This window comes from Leucopleurus acutus, assembly GCF_964270905.1.
Source record: "Leucopleurus acutus genome assembly, chromosome: 4".
In the NCBI taxonomy this organism is placed as follows: Eukaryota; Metazoa; Chordata; class Mammalia; order Artiodactyla; family Delphinidae; genus Leucopleurus; species Leucopleurus acutus.
The window spans coordinates 72,433,066-72,451,113 of NC_139146.1; the positions used below are offsets into that span (position 1 = coordinate 72,433,066).

General features: G+C 43.2%; 1 protein-coding gene across 2 annotated transcripts in view; it reads right to left on the reverse strand.

The window, feature by feature from the left end:
• Positions 1–11,993: 11,993 nt before the first annotated feature.
• The window catches only part of USP46 (ubiquitin specific peptidase 46), a gene marked incomplete at its 3' end in the record, with an annotated part of 57,816 nt that continues 51,761 nt past the window's right edge, over positions 11,994–18,048 (reverse strand). The window contains exons 7-9 of one of the 2 annotated variants that reach the window (XM_082838238.1): positions 17,378–17,575; positions 14,054–14,132; positions 11,994–13,204 (exon numbers count right to left, since the gene is read on the reverse strand). In XM_082838238.1, coding sequence (XP_082694364.1) covers positions 13,103–13,204; positions 14,054–14,132; positions 17,378–17,575 — 379 coding nt within the window. Of the gene's footprint in view, positions 13,205–13,942; positions 14,133–17,377; positions 17,576–18,048 lie in introns of those variants that run through there. The other variant, XM_082838237.1, reaches the window with a different exon arrangement.

Here is an 18,048-nt window from a genome sequence, read left to right on the forward strand (position 1 = left end):
CAAAGCAATCTACAGATTCAATGCAATCCCTATGAAACTACCAATGGCATTTTTCACAGAACTAGAACAAAAAATTTCACAATTTGTATGGAAACACAAAAGACCCTGAATAGCCAAAGCAATCTTGAAAAAGAAAAACGGAGCTGGAGGAATCAGGCTCCCTGACTTCAGACTATACTACAAAGCTACAGTCATCAAGACAGTATAGTACTGGCACAAAAACAGAAATATAGACCAATGGAACAGGATAGAAAGCCCAGAGATACACCCATGCACATATGGTCACTTTATCTTTGATAAAGGAGGCAGAAATGTACAGTGGAGAAAGGACAGCCTCTTCAATAAGTGGTGCTGGGAAAACTGGACATCTACATGTAAAAGTATGAGATTAGATCACTCCCTAACACCATACACAAAAATAAACTCAAAATGGATTAAAGAACTAAATGTAAGGCCAGACACTATCAAACTTTTAGAGGAAAACATAGGCAGAACACTCTGTGACATAAATCACAGCAAGATCCTTTTTGACCCACCTCCTACAGAAATGGAAATAAAAACAAAAATAAACAAATGGGACCTAATGAAACTTCAAAGCTTTTGCACAGCAAAGGAAACCATAAACAAGACCAAAAGACAACCCTCAGAATGGGAGAAAATATTTGCAAATGAAGCCGCTGACAAAGGATTAATCTACAAAATTTATAAGCAGCTCATGCAGCTCAATAACAAAAAACCAAATAACACACTCCAAAAATGGGCAGAAGACCTAAATAGACATTTTTCCAAAGAAGATATACAGATTGCCAACAAACACATGAAAGAATGCTCAACATCATTAATCATTAGAGAAATGCAAATCAAAACTACAATGAGATACCATCTCACACTGGTCAGAATGGCCATCGTCAAAAATCTAGAAACAATAAATGCTGGAGAGGGTGTGGAGAAAAGGGAACACTCTTGCACTGCTGGTGGGAATGTGAATTGGTTCAGCCACTATGGAGAACAGTATGGAGGTTCCTTAAAAAACTACAAATAGAACTACCATATGACCCAGCAATCCCACTACTGGGCATATACCCTGAGAAAACTGTAATTCAAAAAGTGTCATGTACCAAAATGTTCATTGCAGCTCTATTTACAATAGCTAGGAGATGGAAACAACATAAGTGTCCATGATCGGATGAATGGATAAAGAAGATGTGGCACATATATACAATGGAATATTACTCAGCCATAAAAGAAACGAAATTGAGTTATTTGTAGTGAGGTGGATGGACCTAGAGTCTGTCATACAGAGTGAAGTAAGTCAGAAAGAGAAAGACAAATACCGTATGCTAACACATATATATGGAATCTAAGAAAAAAAATGTCACGAAGAACCTAGGGGTAAGACGGGAAGAAAGACACAGACCTACTAGAGAATGGACTTGAGTATATGGGGATGGGGAAGGGTAAGCTCTGACAAAGTGAGAGAGTGGCATGGACATATATACACTACCAAACGTAAAATAGATAGCTAGTGGGAAGCAGCCGCATGGCACAGGGAGATCAGCTCCGTGCTTTGTGACAGCCTGGAGGGGTGGGATAGGGAGGGTGGGAGGGAGGGAGACGCAAGCATGAGGAGATATGGGAACATATGTATATGTATAACTGATTCACTTTGTTATAAAGCAGAAACTAACACACCATTGTAAAGCAATTACACTCCAATAAAGATTAAAAAAATAATAAAAATAAAGATGTAAAAAAAAATAAATAAATAAAATAAATGTTCTCCTACTAACTTTCTTTATCGAAAAGATCTTGGATAATGCAAGACAACTGTTTAAAAAACAACAGAAACAAAACAAAAGCAGTACTTTCAATCATGTATTTGTGTGAAGTTGGATTTTCTTAATCCTCTGTGAGCAAAAACAAAATTCAGATACAAACTGGTTGCCGAGACCAATAGCAGACTGCCAATTCCAAATTTTCATGTTCTTCAAGTAGCTGCTTTGTTCGCATTAACTTTATAAAATTAACTTATAAAATAACTGCACAGTAATAAAATACCATAGAAAATACTACATACATATGTAGTAAAGTTCTACATAAGATTTTATTATTCACAAAGATTGTGGTACTAAATGGAAAGTTTGGAAACTTCAGCCCTTGATCATTTGGACAATGGGACGGGGAGGGTGAGGTTCCATGCATAAGACCCTCTGGTTCCTGCTCTACCCCTGAATGTTAAGACCACCTCTTTCTCTTTCCTGTCCAACCCCCTGTGGCTCTGCAGGAACCAGGAAGAGACGGAGATTCAGAAAGCTGAAATGGAGCCTGTAACCCTTTTCTGCTGCACAGGTCCACTACACAGAAGTGACCCTGCTTCAATGCCCAGCAACTTCCACCAGCCCCTCCTTCCTTACTCTAGGTAATACTGACTTAGGAAACAATGCAAGCCAGTCTTGCTAAGATCTCAGGCCTTCCAGGTCTGGAAGGTTTGCACTCTTATCCAGGAACATCCTTCCCTCTCTGGCATTCTTCAGTTTAATCCATTGATTAGTGAAAACTGCTAATGACACGCCATAAGGAAAAATACCAACAGGAAAAGGTAGAGACAAACAGGAACGTTGAGCCTGGCCATCTCTTTGGGAAAATTCCAGAAGCAAGGGGTAGAAGGAAAGGTGAAAACCTACAAGAGAAAGCATGTGGGAGAGCTGTGGGCCTTTTCACTTTTGTATACATATACGTAAGAAAATATATGTAAGACCATATTCTATATTCTACAGTAAAGTGCCATTATCTTTGTTATAATTTTCCAAGTAAATGTGGTCACGTTCAAACACTGCTGCTTCAGCTCCACTATATTTCACATTATTTAGCCACTATACACAGTAAGCCTATTTCAACCATAACATCTCTATATCACACACACATAAAACGTTTCTGCACTCTGCATTTATGCCAAAACATTTCAACTTAGAGGAATGACACATTATTTCAAGTCAGAGGAATGACTAAGTAGATAATCCCTTAGAGGTGGTTGTTAATCTGAATTGAACTACACCTCGCATAGTTACCCTCTACAGGTTTAGAGATTCTGCAAAGTTGGAAGCTTGTGAGTTTGGTGACTTTCCAGTACAATATGAGAATTCTATCCGTCTGAAACAGGAATAGCCATAGTTAACTGATGAAGCTGAATCATGGGTTCATGGAGGTTCGGAAATGTATTCTATTCTGTATCCTACTTTTGTACATGTTTAAAATTTCCCATAATGAAGTTTTTAAAAATAAAATGTATCTGCCTTCCTTGAGATCTATTTTAAAATAGATTCTATCAGCCAGCTTCATCTAACTCTTCCTGTGACAGAAGTCACACACTAACCAGCCTCGCCTACGAAGACTAACACGTTCTTTCTGTTCCCTTTGGCCCTGCTTTGCAATTTTTCTTTATTGAACGTTCTCACACTTCTAACATTCACTTATTCACACTCTTCAGACGTCACTAGAGACTTTCTGTCCAATACTTCACTTCCCTATATACCCAAACAGAGAAGAGAAAAATCCTGAGCCTGATGTAATTCAAATTCTATTACATATCCTAAAGTTCGGGGTCAGCAGATATGATTACAAATAAAGGTCAATACAAAAACAATGTAAGACTGCTCCAAAATGCAAACGAATTTTCCAGAAATTCTAAAACCACTGAGTCCCTGTGAGGCCTCACAATCTTTATCACAAAAATCAGTAGCTTATAAAGAATTTTAGCCAAAATGTGCACAGAAAATAAAACAGTGTATTTGCCCTTGGGTTGGGCTGTAGGGAGTAAAACGATGCCTTGTCACCTTAGCTGGCTTGCTGTGGGTAGCTCTCCTGACACCTCCCCAAATAAGACAGAAGCTCTTAGATCTTTGATTTAAACCCTTACATCGATTTCTCAAAGTTGCCATTTTTCTTTCCTTCCTTATCCTTTCTTCCCTTCCGGCTTTGTGACATTAACAAGCTAAGTAGGACGAGAAATCAATTGTCCTTTACCCTCCTGACTTAGTTCCTCCACGCCAGCCCCTGCCTGATCTCATGCTCTTGTTTTCACTCAATGCCCTTCTCTGGCCATGAAGCTTCAGAGGTGAACAGGACACTCTCTGTCTTCAAAGAGGTCACTTTCTTCTCTCCTTTGACCCTGGGTTCCTGTGTTCCAGTGCCCCATCTTGCTGAAAGGTGAGGGCCTGTTTAACTTAAGACTTGGCATGGAGTCAAGGTAATTGTTGTCAGGTTTTGGGTTTGTTTGTTTCTAACAAAAACCCATGGACAAATAATGTACATAAAATAAAAGCGAGACGTGTCTAGCAGTTCTTTTGAGAAAAATCAGGAGGTATTTTTGGCCATTCCCACTAGAGGGCACTAGACCCAGCACAAGTCCTCAATCACCTCTTCTGCCACCTGCCTTCACCCCTCGCTGCCCCTTATGCCACCCAAGCTGTATGATTCTAAAAACCTCTTCCACATACACAAGGTCCGTACAGAACTGGGACCTTGCCTGTTGTAGAAAGTTGGAATTCCTGAAATAGATTTTATACGCTTCCTACCGATGGAGCTCAGGCCCCATCTTATTGGTTTCAGACCCTGCCTCAAATAGGGGTTCTGACACTGCAGTGAATTCAAGGGCTCTAGAGAAGACACAGCTGAGCCTGAGGGATTCTTTTTTTTTTTTTTTTTTACATCTTTATTGGAGTATAATTGTTTTACAATGGTGTGTTACTTTCTGCTTTATAACAAAGTGAATCAGTTATACATATACATATGTTCCCATATCTCTTCCCGAGCCTGAGGGATTCTAAGGGTAGGTGTGGAGGTGCCAGGAATAGATAAACAAAGAACAAAGCTTGTCAGTCTTACCATATCCTGCTCATAATCACATTATATACCTCTCGTGCTTTCTAGCAGTTTCTACACATCACAACCCTGTTCTCTCTAACTTTATTTTACAGGTTAGGAAAAACCAAGGTCCAGATTCATCTAAAGTTACTTGGCATCCAGCCCACCACCAGCATCCCCTCTGGGCAGGAGTCACTGAAGATCAGTTAGGTCTCAGGACACTGATGACAACCTTGAATGTGTGGCCCTTTCTCCTTTGCAACCATGAGATCAGCAGACACAGGCCGACCACAGGAAGCGTCTGATCTCTCAGTCCAGCACAGTCCTCTGTCCATGCTCTCCAACCAGACCTCCAGGAATAAAACTGTGCTTAACAAAATTGTGTTTAAAGCTCAGAGAGCGCTTCCCTGGTGGCGCAGTGGTTGAGAGTCCGCCTGCCGATGCAGGGGACACGGGTTCGTGCCCCGGTCCAGGAGGATCCCACATGCCGCGGAGCGGCTGGGCCTGCGGGCCATGGCCGCTGAGCCTGCGCGTCCAGAGCCCGTGCTCCGCAACGGGAGAGGCCACGACAGTGAGAGGCCCGCGTACCGCAAAAAATAAATAATGAATAAATAAAATAAAGCTCAGAGAGACCACACACTGTGGGAAAGCGTGGGGGCATTTCAGTAAGAGACTGCTAGAACTTACAGGATTGGGGCTTTGGTTTGGTGGTTTGGGGGCGGGGGGTTCAAGGAACAGAGTTTCACTCTGGACTGGGTGCTGTCAGGAAGGGGGGCTAATCCTTTGATCATGTATCTTAATAAATCTCATCTAGGACAGATGAGAGCAGTGCTAAAGCCGTCACTGGTACAGCAGCAGCGGTGACTGGGATTTGGCAGGAGAGGGGTGTTTGGTATTTTGCAATCTGCAGTGATCTTGTTTTTGTCCATGCTTAGGTGAAATTACAAAGTGGTCTTGTTTATTGTTTCACTTCATCATGGTCATACCACGACCTTGTCTGAGGTTGGTGTCCTGTGAGGTTGTTTACGTCCTACTAGGAAACACCATGGTCCAGCTGGAGCTGCTGGGCCAGCTCCAAAAACATCCCAGGTGCAGCTATCGCTGGCTATTTCCTGGCTATCGGGGGCTGCTTTTTCCCCCCGCCACCCCTCAGCTCTCTTTAGTATTGTCTTTTATGCCTGGAAGATGTCGTGGGGATTAGATTAAATGAAATAGTACAGCACGATACCCCACAACTTCCTGTTTAAGTACCTAGCTCTCCTATGCTCTCTGTTGTTTTGGCAATTGTGTCTCTACCTCCCTGAGGACCTGAGAAGGGCCCTTCTGACAAATACCTCTCATTATCATCCCAAACCCAACATTATGACCAACGTCTGACTTAGGTGACAAACCTCTAACATCACCCAACCAGGAAGGCACAGTCAGGACTCGAACTCAGACCTTCTGCTTCCTGACCCTTTGCTTTCCGCACACGCTGTGACGATGGCACCAGCTAGTGACAGCCCACGCCAGAACCTGGACTTGCAATTCCAAGTCCAGTAGGGCTTTTTCACAAGACTATTGACTTGAGTCTGAAATTCTCCTATTAGAGATCAAGGTCAGGGCAACGACAGAAAGGGCACAGAGTCCGTACGTTGTCTATCAGATAGGGGCACTTGTGGGGCTTGCTGCAATCCCTCCTGTCTCTGCAGGGCAAAGGCACAGATTGGGACAGACATTGCAGTGAGACCTGAGGCCAGGAGCTATGCTGTGTCACATTAGAAGGGTCTCAACCTTATTCCCCTCCTCTTACCCCCTGAGATTCACACCCCACCTCCTCATTCTTCTACATTCTCTACCAGTTCCCATCTGAGGGCAGATTCTGCAGTGAGTTTGTTCTTCATGTTCTTTGCAGACTCTTCAAATGACACAAAGATCAGAACAATCAATGAATGTCCAGGAGGAGGGTCCCTCTCCATTCTGCAGCCTTCACCCCTACTTCTGCTGGAGGCTCCTAAGTCAAAGTTGGAAAAGACAACATATTTAGGCTAATTTATACTTATTTCTGGTTCTCTGGGCTTTGGGGTAACAAAGATGGAAAAATATGCAGAAACAACTTCTTTTCAGGGTTTTCAAACTATTCTATGGGGTTGGGGGGCGCAAGAGAATGAGTTTCTCCTTTACACAGGTTTTATAACCCACTGAAAAATATTTTTCTACCCCTCAGCTTGGGAAACAGGCAATTCTCAACCCAAGACGGGCTCTACAGTGAAGAGACCTAGCTTTCTGCAGAAGACTCACTCTCCAATTTTCCTTGTGTTTATTTTCAGTTATCTCAGCACAGAATGTTCTCTCAGGCAAGGTCAATTAAGAGACACTCTCTGAAATACAAATACAGTTGAGTTGGATCATAGAAAGAGGACTTGGTTAAATATATAGAAACAGTGGTTTCAACTATTAAATTATTTTGCTTCCTGTCAAGTCAAATCTGCATCTCAGTTTTCTTCTCCAAGATCCCTAACTACCAGGACGAGGTAAGAACAAAATAGGATTGCCACCAACACCACAAATGCCCAACCTTCCCGTGCAGAGCTTCTGTGGAATTCCACACCACCTTGATACAACCTGTATGCTCACTCGAGGGAGGAGAAAAAAGTGAAAGACGCATCCATGTAACTTACAACGTGAGTATGATACCCCCAAGGTTGTTAATAAATACTTTATTATGAATCATCACGTGGGAAATGAGTAGAAAATTAGGAATCCTTTTTACAAAATCTAATGTTTCTGACTCTGGTGTCTTAGAACCAAAATGAAGCTATTTTTCATTCATTTGTAAGCTCCTGATGTGTTTTATTCAACACACTATTAAAACATAAGGGAACCCAAAAAGGGAACATAGGTTGATGAGCCAATAAAATCATTAGTCACATAGCTTAAAAACTCATGCTGGATTGATTTTGGTTAAGTTCGGAGAGGCTCTAATTATTTGGTAATCATGGAAAGAGATCGTTTAGATAATGTATTCATAAAATCCTGTTAAGGCTTCAATATTCTGGCTCTTTTAACATGAGAATTAGGAGGCAAAATGCTCAAGTCCATCACTGTACCCTAATGGATTTAAGCATTGTTTTAAAAAATTGTGTCGCCCCTAGTAGAAGGAGCTAAAAGGCAGGCTAAGGCAACATGGAGAGCAGGCAAGGAGGAAAGTGGGACACAAGAAGGGGACCCAAGGTCAAGAAGGAACCGGGCTGCTGTACCCACAGCACCAGCTGGAGCAGTGTCCATCTGTTCAGGAAGACCCAGGCTGAATACCAAAATGAGCCAGATTGTGATGAATTTCACCGCCCACGTTATCTCCACAATTTAAATTTCTTTCCCGCAAACCTTTTTTCTCTGAGGGAGGAAACTAGAAGAGGGATCCTATCTGCTTCACCTTTTTATCCCCCAACTCCTGTCCCCTTGCCTAGCATATAACAGGTGCTAAATGATGGCTTAATTAAAAATCTCTCCACCTGGGGCATCTCTAGGACAAGTCTAAGAGGTCTGAATACCATCTCCACGGTCAAAGTCTTCCCTCGGGGATGGGGGGTGGGGAATGACTTATCTTCGTGGGGATACAAGGCATGGAAATGGAAGGCTTCGTTCTCTGTTCAAGGGGTTTTAAGTCCCAATGAACAGAGGGAGGGAAATTTGGAGAAATGGGCAACTCTTCTCACTCCCCAGAAACTGTGTCATGCTGGTGGTGATGGGCCTATCCTATAAGCCCTATAGGACAGATGGACAACAGGAGGCCGAGAAAAGGAAAACCCCTTTTTCCTGACGTCTTCCATTCCCATGGCCGTCATGGTGGATGCAGGCTCTTCCCCAGCAAGCCTGTCCCAGCTCAGCCAGGTTCAACTGAGCTGCCCTGGGAGAAGATGGATGGAAACCGGGAGACTTCAAGGCACATTGCCTCGCTCTTGGTCTGTGGGGTTTTATTCCCATCACTGGGCCCAGGAAAATGCATTCAAATGACAATCTCCTGTCCACACACGGACCCCTTGAAGTGACTGGTTGGGGGGGAAGAAGAGCCTTACGCATTTTAACAGCAAGCTTGAGTCTCAGCCCTGGGAGGGCCACGCTCTGAGACCCTAGAACATGGGCCTGCACTGGCCCGCTTCTGGCAGGCCAATGGAGGGAGCGGTGCGCACCCCGCTGGGGTCACTGCAGCTCAGACCCCGCCCAGAAGCCTGGGGCTGCTGGCAGTACACCAGGGCCCGGACCGCACTCCTACCCTTTCCTAGAAACCAAATGCTGATGGGATCAAAGAGCTGGAAGCCACTTTCTTATTTTGGGAATGGATCTTTTATTTCGTAACTGGTAAAGGGTATTTTCTATGCAAAATCGCTGCTAAGCAATTCACTGTGATGCCTAATATACCTACCCTAATTCTTTTTTTCACTGATAGTCTCAGTTTGCTCTTCCCCAGACAAAGGTTTCTGGATTAATTGTGCTGATCTTTCTCAATCAAAAAAGAGGTGAGATATCTCCAGAACACTAACTTTATGAACGTGGACAGTACGTTATTATTACACGTCCATTATTACAATGACCAGAATATTCTCTACAATGCTTCAAAATTGGGTTTGTAATGATTACCTGGACAGGAGGCTTACCAATGACTCACATTTTATGAAAAGGATTTTAAGTCCATGTGCATAATGCTACCGAGATAGAATTCTCTAGGAAGAGAATTCCTCTTTTATTTATTTATTTTTTGCCAACAATTTTAGAGGCAGGGTGTTAAACTGATTGAAGTTTCACAAGATTGACATTATTGCTTAAAGTGCTTGAATTGGTTACATTAAAGAAAAAAAGGTACAGATTATTTTAAATAAAAACTAAAAAAAAAAATTTTAGCAACAAAGTCAAATAAATGAATGCCACACAAATACAGTAACTCTTTTGGTTATACAGAAATGGAAGCCAAAATAAATTAATGCAATACCGAAAAACAAATTTAATTAGGCAGAAACATAGGAAATCATTTTCCCTGACCCATGCCACTTACATGAGTTAATCACACTAGTGCTGATAAATGCCTTGACCATATAATAGCAAACGAGGGCAAAACATTTAGTGCACAATATTTTAATACACATGAATATACAAAGTTGATCAAAATGCAATGTTTAAAGATAAAATCCATCTGTAATAAAGCTACACTCCAATATCTAAAATAAGCCCTAAGCCCCAGTTAGAACATAGTTTCATTGTTAGGCATGCCCATGAAAATTAAGGGTATCCATGAAAATAAATGCACAGGGACCATTTCCGTCATTTTTTTCCCCATTTCATCTGAAATCCAAAATATACCAGGCTATAAAACCAATATGACTGGTTTCCTAGTCAAAGCACCACCCTCTCGGGCTGCTCCTTGGCTCTCTTCAAACCAGCCCACTTCGTGTTGCCTCGGAATGGAAAACGCATCAGAATAACAGGACTGGGCGTCAGCATTCTACCAACATGGACTTTCAAACAAATGAAGGTTTTATCACACTGTAACATAATCTAGATGTTAAACAAGAAGTAACCAATAAAGCAAATATTCCTTCTCTTTTTAAGGTGGAAAACACTGCAACTTATTTTAAAACACCCAGCAGTTAAAAGGAATACAGCAGGCCTGCTCACTCCTGCCAGAAAACGACACACAAAAACCCTGGCCACTTGAGGGAATATTGCTGAGCCTTTGTGCTATTGTTGACCTCAGAATGGTCTCACACATCCCACACCATCTCTGCTTCACACAATGAATGAGGGATGAAAAATAAATACGTGTTTATGTGCTCTAGTCTTCACATAAAGTGAAATGACTGAGGGGGAAATGTAGCTGCCTCGTGTTTCTTTCGTTTATTAAAGAGGAAGGGGGAAGAAGTTCCCAGATAGCTCTAAAGTTTAAAAAACTGATGGAGTGTTGGCGGATAAGTGTGTTTTGGTCTTTTTTTCAATCTTCTTTTCCTGCAACACACAACCATTTTAGTGTCTCTGTGTTAGCTTCGATACTTATTTTTTTAGTCCAAGAATTTATCCGTGAATACTGAATTTTAACTGACCTTTTCTACTAAAAGGCATTATTTCAGTTAAGTCACTGGGAAAAACTTTTTACACATCAAAAAAAAAAAAACTGAATCTATGACTTAGCATTCAGATATTATTTCCTCAGACTTCCAACTGAAAATTTTTTTTCTAATAAATTAGCTTCAAGAGTCATTTCAAAGATAATTTTCATAGTTTTTCTCATGTATCAGTTCCAAATATATTAGGGATCAATCAGGGTTTTTTTAAACTTTGCAACCTGCAGTCAAATATATGCAGTCAATATATTTATGTATAGTACAAACAGCTCCCTCTAACAGTCACCTTCAACTGGAAAGTGTCTCTCCTTAAAAGAGAATAAAAACACACCTTCCAGGTACGCCATTACTACATAAGTTTTGTGGAGGAAAAAAAGACAAACTATTTATAAATATGAATTCACCTCTAAACAAGGCAAGGTATAGTTTCATCACTTTTATAAAACAATAACGTGAAGATCACCCTGCTTTTGTCTTCTCCAGTGAAAAGTACAACATTTCACTTCAAGCATGAACAGATGAAGTGTTGGCATGCTTATGTAAGTTGTGAGCGACAAACAAACAGTTCAAGATACTTCAAAGATAAGAAATCCAGTTTTCATCTAGATAAAGTGCTATGCTCTTAATTGTCGCAAAATGGCCAGTAACATTTTCAATTGCAATTTTAGTTCACATTATGCCACAAGTTTGCATGTTCCTTCGCTGATTTATTAGGTAACAAAATAACAGGTTCACAGTATATTATAGCGCATGGAAGTCAACTGTCTTCCCAAAGGAAGCCAAGATCTACAACTCATAACATTTGTAGGAAACCAAAAACCAGCTCAACAGCAAAACACTGTATCGACCCTTTTAATAAAAGGTGCCAATACTCAAAAGATTTATTAATAAATACATATGTAACAAAAAGTAACTACGGTGAGATGAGGTTCTTCCAAAAAACTCCGTTTGTCAAGCATCCTGGGAGTCTGAGCCAAAGAAACGCCACCATTTTGTTCATCCCTCCACCCGCCCACTGACACTTCCTTTGACCCACTTGCATCCCCAGCTAACTCCAGTATCTCCTGTAGGGAAGGTTCCATGTTAGCCCTGGAACTTGCCAAGGCCTCAGTACACAGACTGAAATGCTAAAACGTGAACAGCTGTACAATGTGGCTGATGGGAGGAAAGGTGCAGAGCCTTCGTTCTTCCTGGGAAAGGACGGTGTTGGTGCTGCCTAGCTAAGGAGAGCTGGGCGCAAGGCAGTCCCTGTGGTGTCTCAGCTCTGCCACCACTGACTGCGAAACACCAGTGAAATCGGAAAGATACCTTGGGAAGCTTAGCAGCGCCGGATAAAGGAGATACAACTCACAGGACAGAAGAAAAGCATCACTAAAAACAAAGAGCATAGAGCTATTTTCCTGAAACTTGGTTTTGGTAGAAAGATAAGAAAAGCAACTTTCCACTGTGCACAAAAGCTACCTCCTCTTGGCTTTGCCTGCCCTGAGCCCCACACCTCCTCAGCCTCTGGAATTCTCATGGCTGGGTGAGCTCAGCCCCGGGCAGCCGCTAGCAACCGCGAACGGCTTCTGTTCACCCTGTTCCACCCGGAGGATGAATTCAGTTTCGAGGTTACTCACTTTTAAACATTTTCACTGGCAAAACTTAAAGCTATAGTTGCAGCTCTAAAAGGTGAGTATCTACCCCATTCTTCTGTCCTTCCGTCAGAAAAGAGGCAGAGAAGCTAAAAACGGGAAGCGGTGTTTCCAGGGACAAGTTAAAGGAATGCATTGAAAGGAGACCCCGGAAGCCATTTAGGAAGATGAGCAAAGACCCCAAAAAGACTGTCGACGTTCATAGGAAATGTCATTCTAAATCAGCCAGACACAGCCAGTGGCATGGCATGTACCTGATCCTAAAATTAGCAAATGTTATTCATCTAAAACTTACTACAATCTGATTGCAGTTAACTCTACCTCAGACTAACATAAAACCACGAGTAGTGCTGCATGTAGAAAAACGAAGGGGGAGAGTCACACAGCCAGACCCCTGAACTTGGAGCCACGCCGCTGGTGGGCCGCTGGGGAAGAGGGACATCTGCAGAGAAACCAGGTAAGAGTGCTTTGAACATTTCCCCACTCGAATTAGTCCCACAGTCCTTTAAGTTATTCTCTTGACTGATAGAATAAAATATATCCAGATTCTGAATTTTTTGATATATCTGATGTCAGGCCATAGAATTCTTCAATAGCTTGGGCATCTATTTTCTGCAAGCAAAAGAGAAAACAATACAACGGTTTAACATGATTCCTGGGAGAAGGAAAGAAACACTAATGGAATGCACAAGAAAATGTAAGAAACACTATCATAAAATTGGGAACTTTCAATAGCAAATGGATAGCTCCACAGACCTGACAGAGGGACATGATTACATACATTGCATATCGTTGGGGCAGAAAGCCACCCTTTAATCTATCAGCAACCATAGGTGGGCGCTCTTGGAAGAAGCCAGGACTTGCATCTTTCAAATGGTAAACTGGGGGAGCTCTTGGGAATAACCTTAATTCTTTCAGGCCATCAGAGTTTCTTCCCTTTAGTGCTACCTTAAGTGGGCTAAAAGAGACCACGTCTTTGAGTGTGGAATTCTCTCCAGCTAGTATTCCTTTACAACAAAATGAATATGTGGAATACTTTGGTATCATATAAAGATTTCCAGGTTTAACAAATTGAAAAAATATTTATTTTAAAATAATAATCAATACAAGAAAAATTTGGTATAATAAAAGAATTTTAATAGAACTTTGAAGTTTATTATTTGGTCCCAGAGAGGGCTTTAGTCACTGTAGGAAACAGGATTTACACATGGGCGGCAAAGAGATCCCATGTCTACGGCTAATCAGTTAACAAGAATGCAGTATTGATGAGTCCACGATCACACCCCTTCTCCCCTTCCAGAGAGAATGGGGAGCAGCAGAATTTAGTTTTGAGAGAAATGTAAGTTGTTTTCAAGTCAGATTATGGGAAAACAGGCCTACTTTAGAAAATGTCCACACACACACATCCCCAAACACTGTCTCTGCCCCACTTCTCTCCGATACAATCATCTGCATACCAACCTCTACAATGTCATCATCAAACAGAAGCCAGAAGCCATGACTTTTCACAATAGTAATATAATGCCCACGATTAGGACCACTGGAAAAGAACAAAGAAAGTCACCAAGTTAACCTTTATTTCTCCATAAAACTCTATGTAGCTCTCTACATGCAGTGATTTACTAGGGAAAAAAACCCTCTATCTTCAGGACAGAGAACTTGGTATATATGTCTATTTCCACATTCCTCTGGCCATAACTCACGGAGGGACACCCAGGGGCCGGAGCTGTGCTGGGCATAAGAGAAAGATGAGAAAAACCTCATCTTACTTTTCTAAGGACTCGCAATCTGCTGGGAGAAACAGACATTCAAATTCAACGAATATTAACACATAATTTTGGTACACCCACTATGTGCCAGACCCATCCTGGCTGTCGGGCTAAAAAGCAGAAAACGAAACAAAGCCCCCACTCGCTTGAGATGAGGGTTGGAGAGGTAATAAACAAACTAAAATACAAATATATTTCAATTGGTGGCAAGTGCCGTGAAGAATACAGCAGAGCAATGGGCTGGTGAGAGATAGAGGGAAGGCGGTATTTGATAATAACGTGGTGAAAGAAGGCCTCTCTGATGACAGGAGAGTTGAACAGAAGGAATTTCCCTGACAGAAGGGGAAGGGGCGTGTGTGTGTGTGTGTGTGTGTGTGTGTGTGAGAGAGAGAGAGAGAGAGAGAGAGAGAGAGAGCGCGCGCGCGCGAGAGACGCCATGTGACCACGTGATGGATGTGACCACGTGATGGATGTGACCACGTGATGGATGTGACCACGTGATGGAAGTGTCGGGAAGGGGAAAGAGCAAGTGCAAAGGTCTGGGGGAGGCGTAGGGGTGGGAATAGTTCTTGGCGTGTTCCCCCAACAGCAAGGCAGCCAGAGTCCAGTGAGCCCGGGGTGAAGGAGGGACGGGAATGGGATATCGCGGCGAAGATTCTGGACTCTGCTGTGAGTGAGCCAGGAAGACACTGGGGAATTTTAAGGAATGACGTGATCTGCTTCAAGTTTTAGAAAGATGTGACACTAAAATGTATAATAACAAGCACGAAAACAAAAAGATACATTACACAAAGCAGAAAGAACAACCCAACAGCTGCTACTATGTAGTTGGGTGCGCACAACTGAGGGTATTTTTAACTCTAAACCTAGAGTTTTGTTTTGTTTTTTCGACGCACCATCAAAATTGGAAAGCTGAATTTGCCTTAGCTTGCTTTCTTTAAATACAGCATGCCCCAAAGGGCCTGTTCGCACCTTTGTCAGGCCACTCTCTCCCCTCCCCCCGAGCTGCAGCCCACAGGCCTCCTCTGTTTCATACACGTCACCGTTCCCATCTTGGTGCTGTGCCCGCTGGAGCTTGCCTGAAACTGCCGTCACCTATGTTTGCCTTCTCGGCTCTTTTTATTCCTTAGGCCTCAGCTCAAATGTCATCTCGGTAGATAAATCTTTGCCGACCACCTTCCCTAAAGAGGTGTCTCCATTGCTCTCTGTCATTGCCCCGATCGTTCCTCATAGCACTAAGCAAAATCATAAAGTGATTTTGCAGTGGTTTGGTTTTGGTGGTAGCAGCCTGGTGCGTTTACTTATTAACTATCTGTCTTTCCCACTAGATGCCCAGCTTCGTGAGGGTAGGGCCCCTGTGTGTCCCGTTCACTGCTATAACTTCAGATCTTGCTACGGAACCCAGGAAACAAGGGTTTAAAAATGCTTGCAGGAGAAATCAATGAAGGAGGCTGTGCACCTGGGGCAACTGTGGGCCGGGGGTCCTGGCACAAGAAGGGCTGAGCTCCCTAACCTCAGAGCTTTCCAGAGCCCACGGCCAGAAGCCACCTGCTCCGTGTATGGGAACAATTCCACCTCTAGTGGGGAGGAATTTAAAGAATCCTCATTAGTAGCATGCGTGACTTGGCACCAGCTCAGCCTTGCTGCCAGGGCTGCTCTGACCTTGTGCCCCAGGTACAGACACTGACTATTCTAGAACTCAACCTCCTACTTGTCCCCCAGTTCTCATAAGTGGGTCTCTGCCTTGCCCTCACCAGCGTTCCCAGGGACCAGAGTCAGCACCCACAGAGATCCATACTGAAAACCCCTGCGTACCCCATACACCTCCACCTCCTGTCCACACTGCCCACCTCGGCCACCAGAGACCCTCCAGGTACCAGGCTCTGCCTGCCCCCAAGACCTCCTCCCGACCCAGTGTTCATGGCTAGTTTCCAGATCGCTGAATCCCTCTGTTCTTTACAAGAATGAACCGCTAGAAGTATTCTGCAGGGGAAACAGAAAGATGGCTTACAACTGACCGACAAATACAACTTTCTGAGAACGTAAGGCAATAACCCATGACTTAAAGTTACTCTGCATGGGACAAAACATGAGGTGCTTCAGATGTGAAGCCACAGTTTCTGATACCATCCACTCAGTACAGGGCAAGAAATCAATCCATCCATCCCTCCACAGGGAACCACGCATCCTCTTGGTAATGGTCTGTTCACCACAACCCAATCCAGGAGAATGGAGAGGAAAAGACACCTGCTCTGTGACAGGCCCTAACCTGAAACCTATAAGGGTGACGGCGTGCCGATCCCAGGGAGGGGACACAAACCCGTCCCAGCGAGCAAAGGATAGCAAAGAGGTGAATTTCCGGCAGACTTTTCCAGGCTTTACACCAAATTACGGAATACAAAATACTTCCTCAAAAGACTTCCAGCAAAGACACTTTGCTTCTCTACATCGAGGGGCCCTCTCTCTTACTCCCTTTTTTTCTGATTATGTACTTATTACAGAATATTGGGGAAAGACTAAAAACTGAATAAAGAATATTTGTTAAGAGTACATTTCAATCATTCAAAATGCCAAAAAATTTTTAAGTTCCATCTACTGCTTCCAGTCTTTATTCACACATCTTAAACCACTTCTGAGATCATACTATACGTGTAACCTGGTTTCTTAATTAAAATCATAGCATAAACATTTCTTTCTCCATGTGATTTCAAACTCCATAAGCGTCATTTATATCCAATGGAGACTTAGTATTTCCCTTATGAGAGAACGTTTAGATTATTTTTATTATAACGCAACTGTTTTATTTTTTACTTTTTAAATTTATTTTTTATTACCTTATTTTATGTATGTACGTTTAGATTAATTTTGAGGTGATAGATAAACCAGAGCTTGGAGGAGACTCCCCAAAGCACCATTACCGCTGAGTCTCACCAGCCGGGAAGGGTGCGGCAGGGTCCACCTGGCCCGGGGACAGCCCTCCCGCTTCTCCCACGCCGCGCTCCCCACCTGCCCTCACCTGCCGCAGTGGACCACCACCGCGACCAGGTCGTACATGCGGTCCAGGTTCACCGCGTCGCTGGAGGTGTTGAAGAGCCGCAGTTCCAGGGGGAAGACCACCCGGTAAGACAGCTTGGTGTACCTGTGGAGCTGCTCCATGTACTTGAATCGCTTGAGGTGCAGGGCCAAAATCATGGGCAGCTTTTTGACTCTCATCCTAAGAAACCATGACGTAGAAAATCAGTGGTAGCCAACCCCCATGAGAGGAAGAGAATACAACGCCACCTGCACAAATGGAGAGCAGGAGGGGTCCAACAAAATTCAAACCAGCAAACGGCCAAACCACTCGCAAGAATGAAAGGATGCTCGCTTATGCAGAGCTGACTTCTACAGGCTCGGCTAGCTGGAGCCTAGCCAGCAGAGAAAAGCACTACGGGGGCGGGGGAGGTGTCTCTGTTTGGTCAAAGGAGACATCCCAGAACTTCCGTACCAATGAAAATATGTGCAATTGCTCTGCATCACTGCCCTCTGCCTCCCAGGGAGAACAGTATTTGGACAAACCCCCTCACCCTGAGATAATGGAGACGAGGGGGGAGAGTTTCTGAGAGAAGGAGGTTGGGGAGAGGACAAGCGGAAAGGTGCAGTCTGGACGCACAGGTTCTGAGGACCGACCAGCAGGGATGCCTCAGA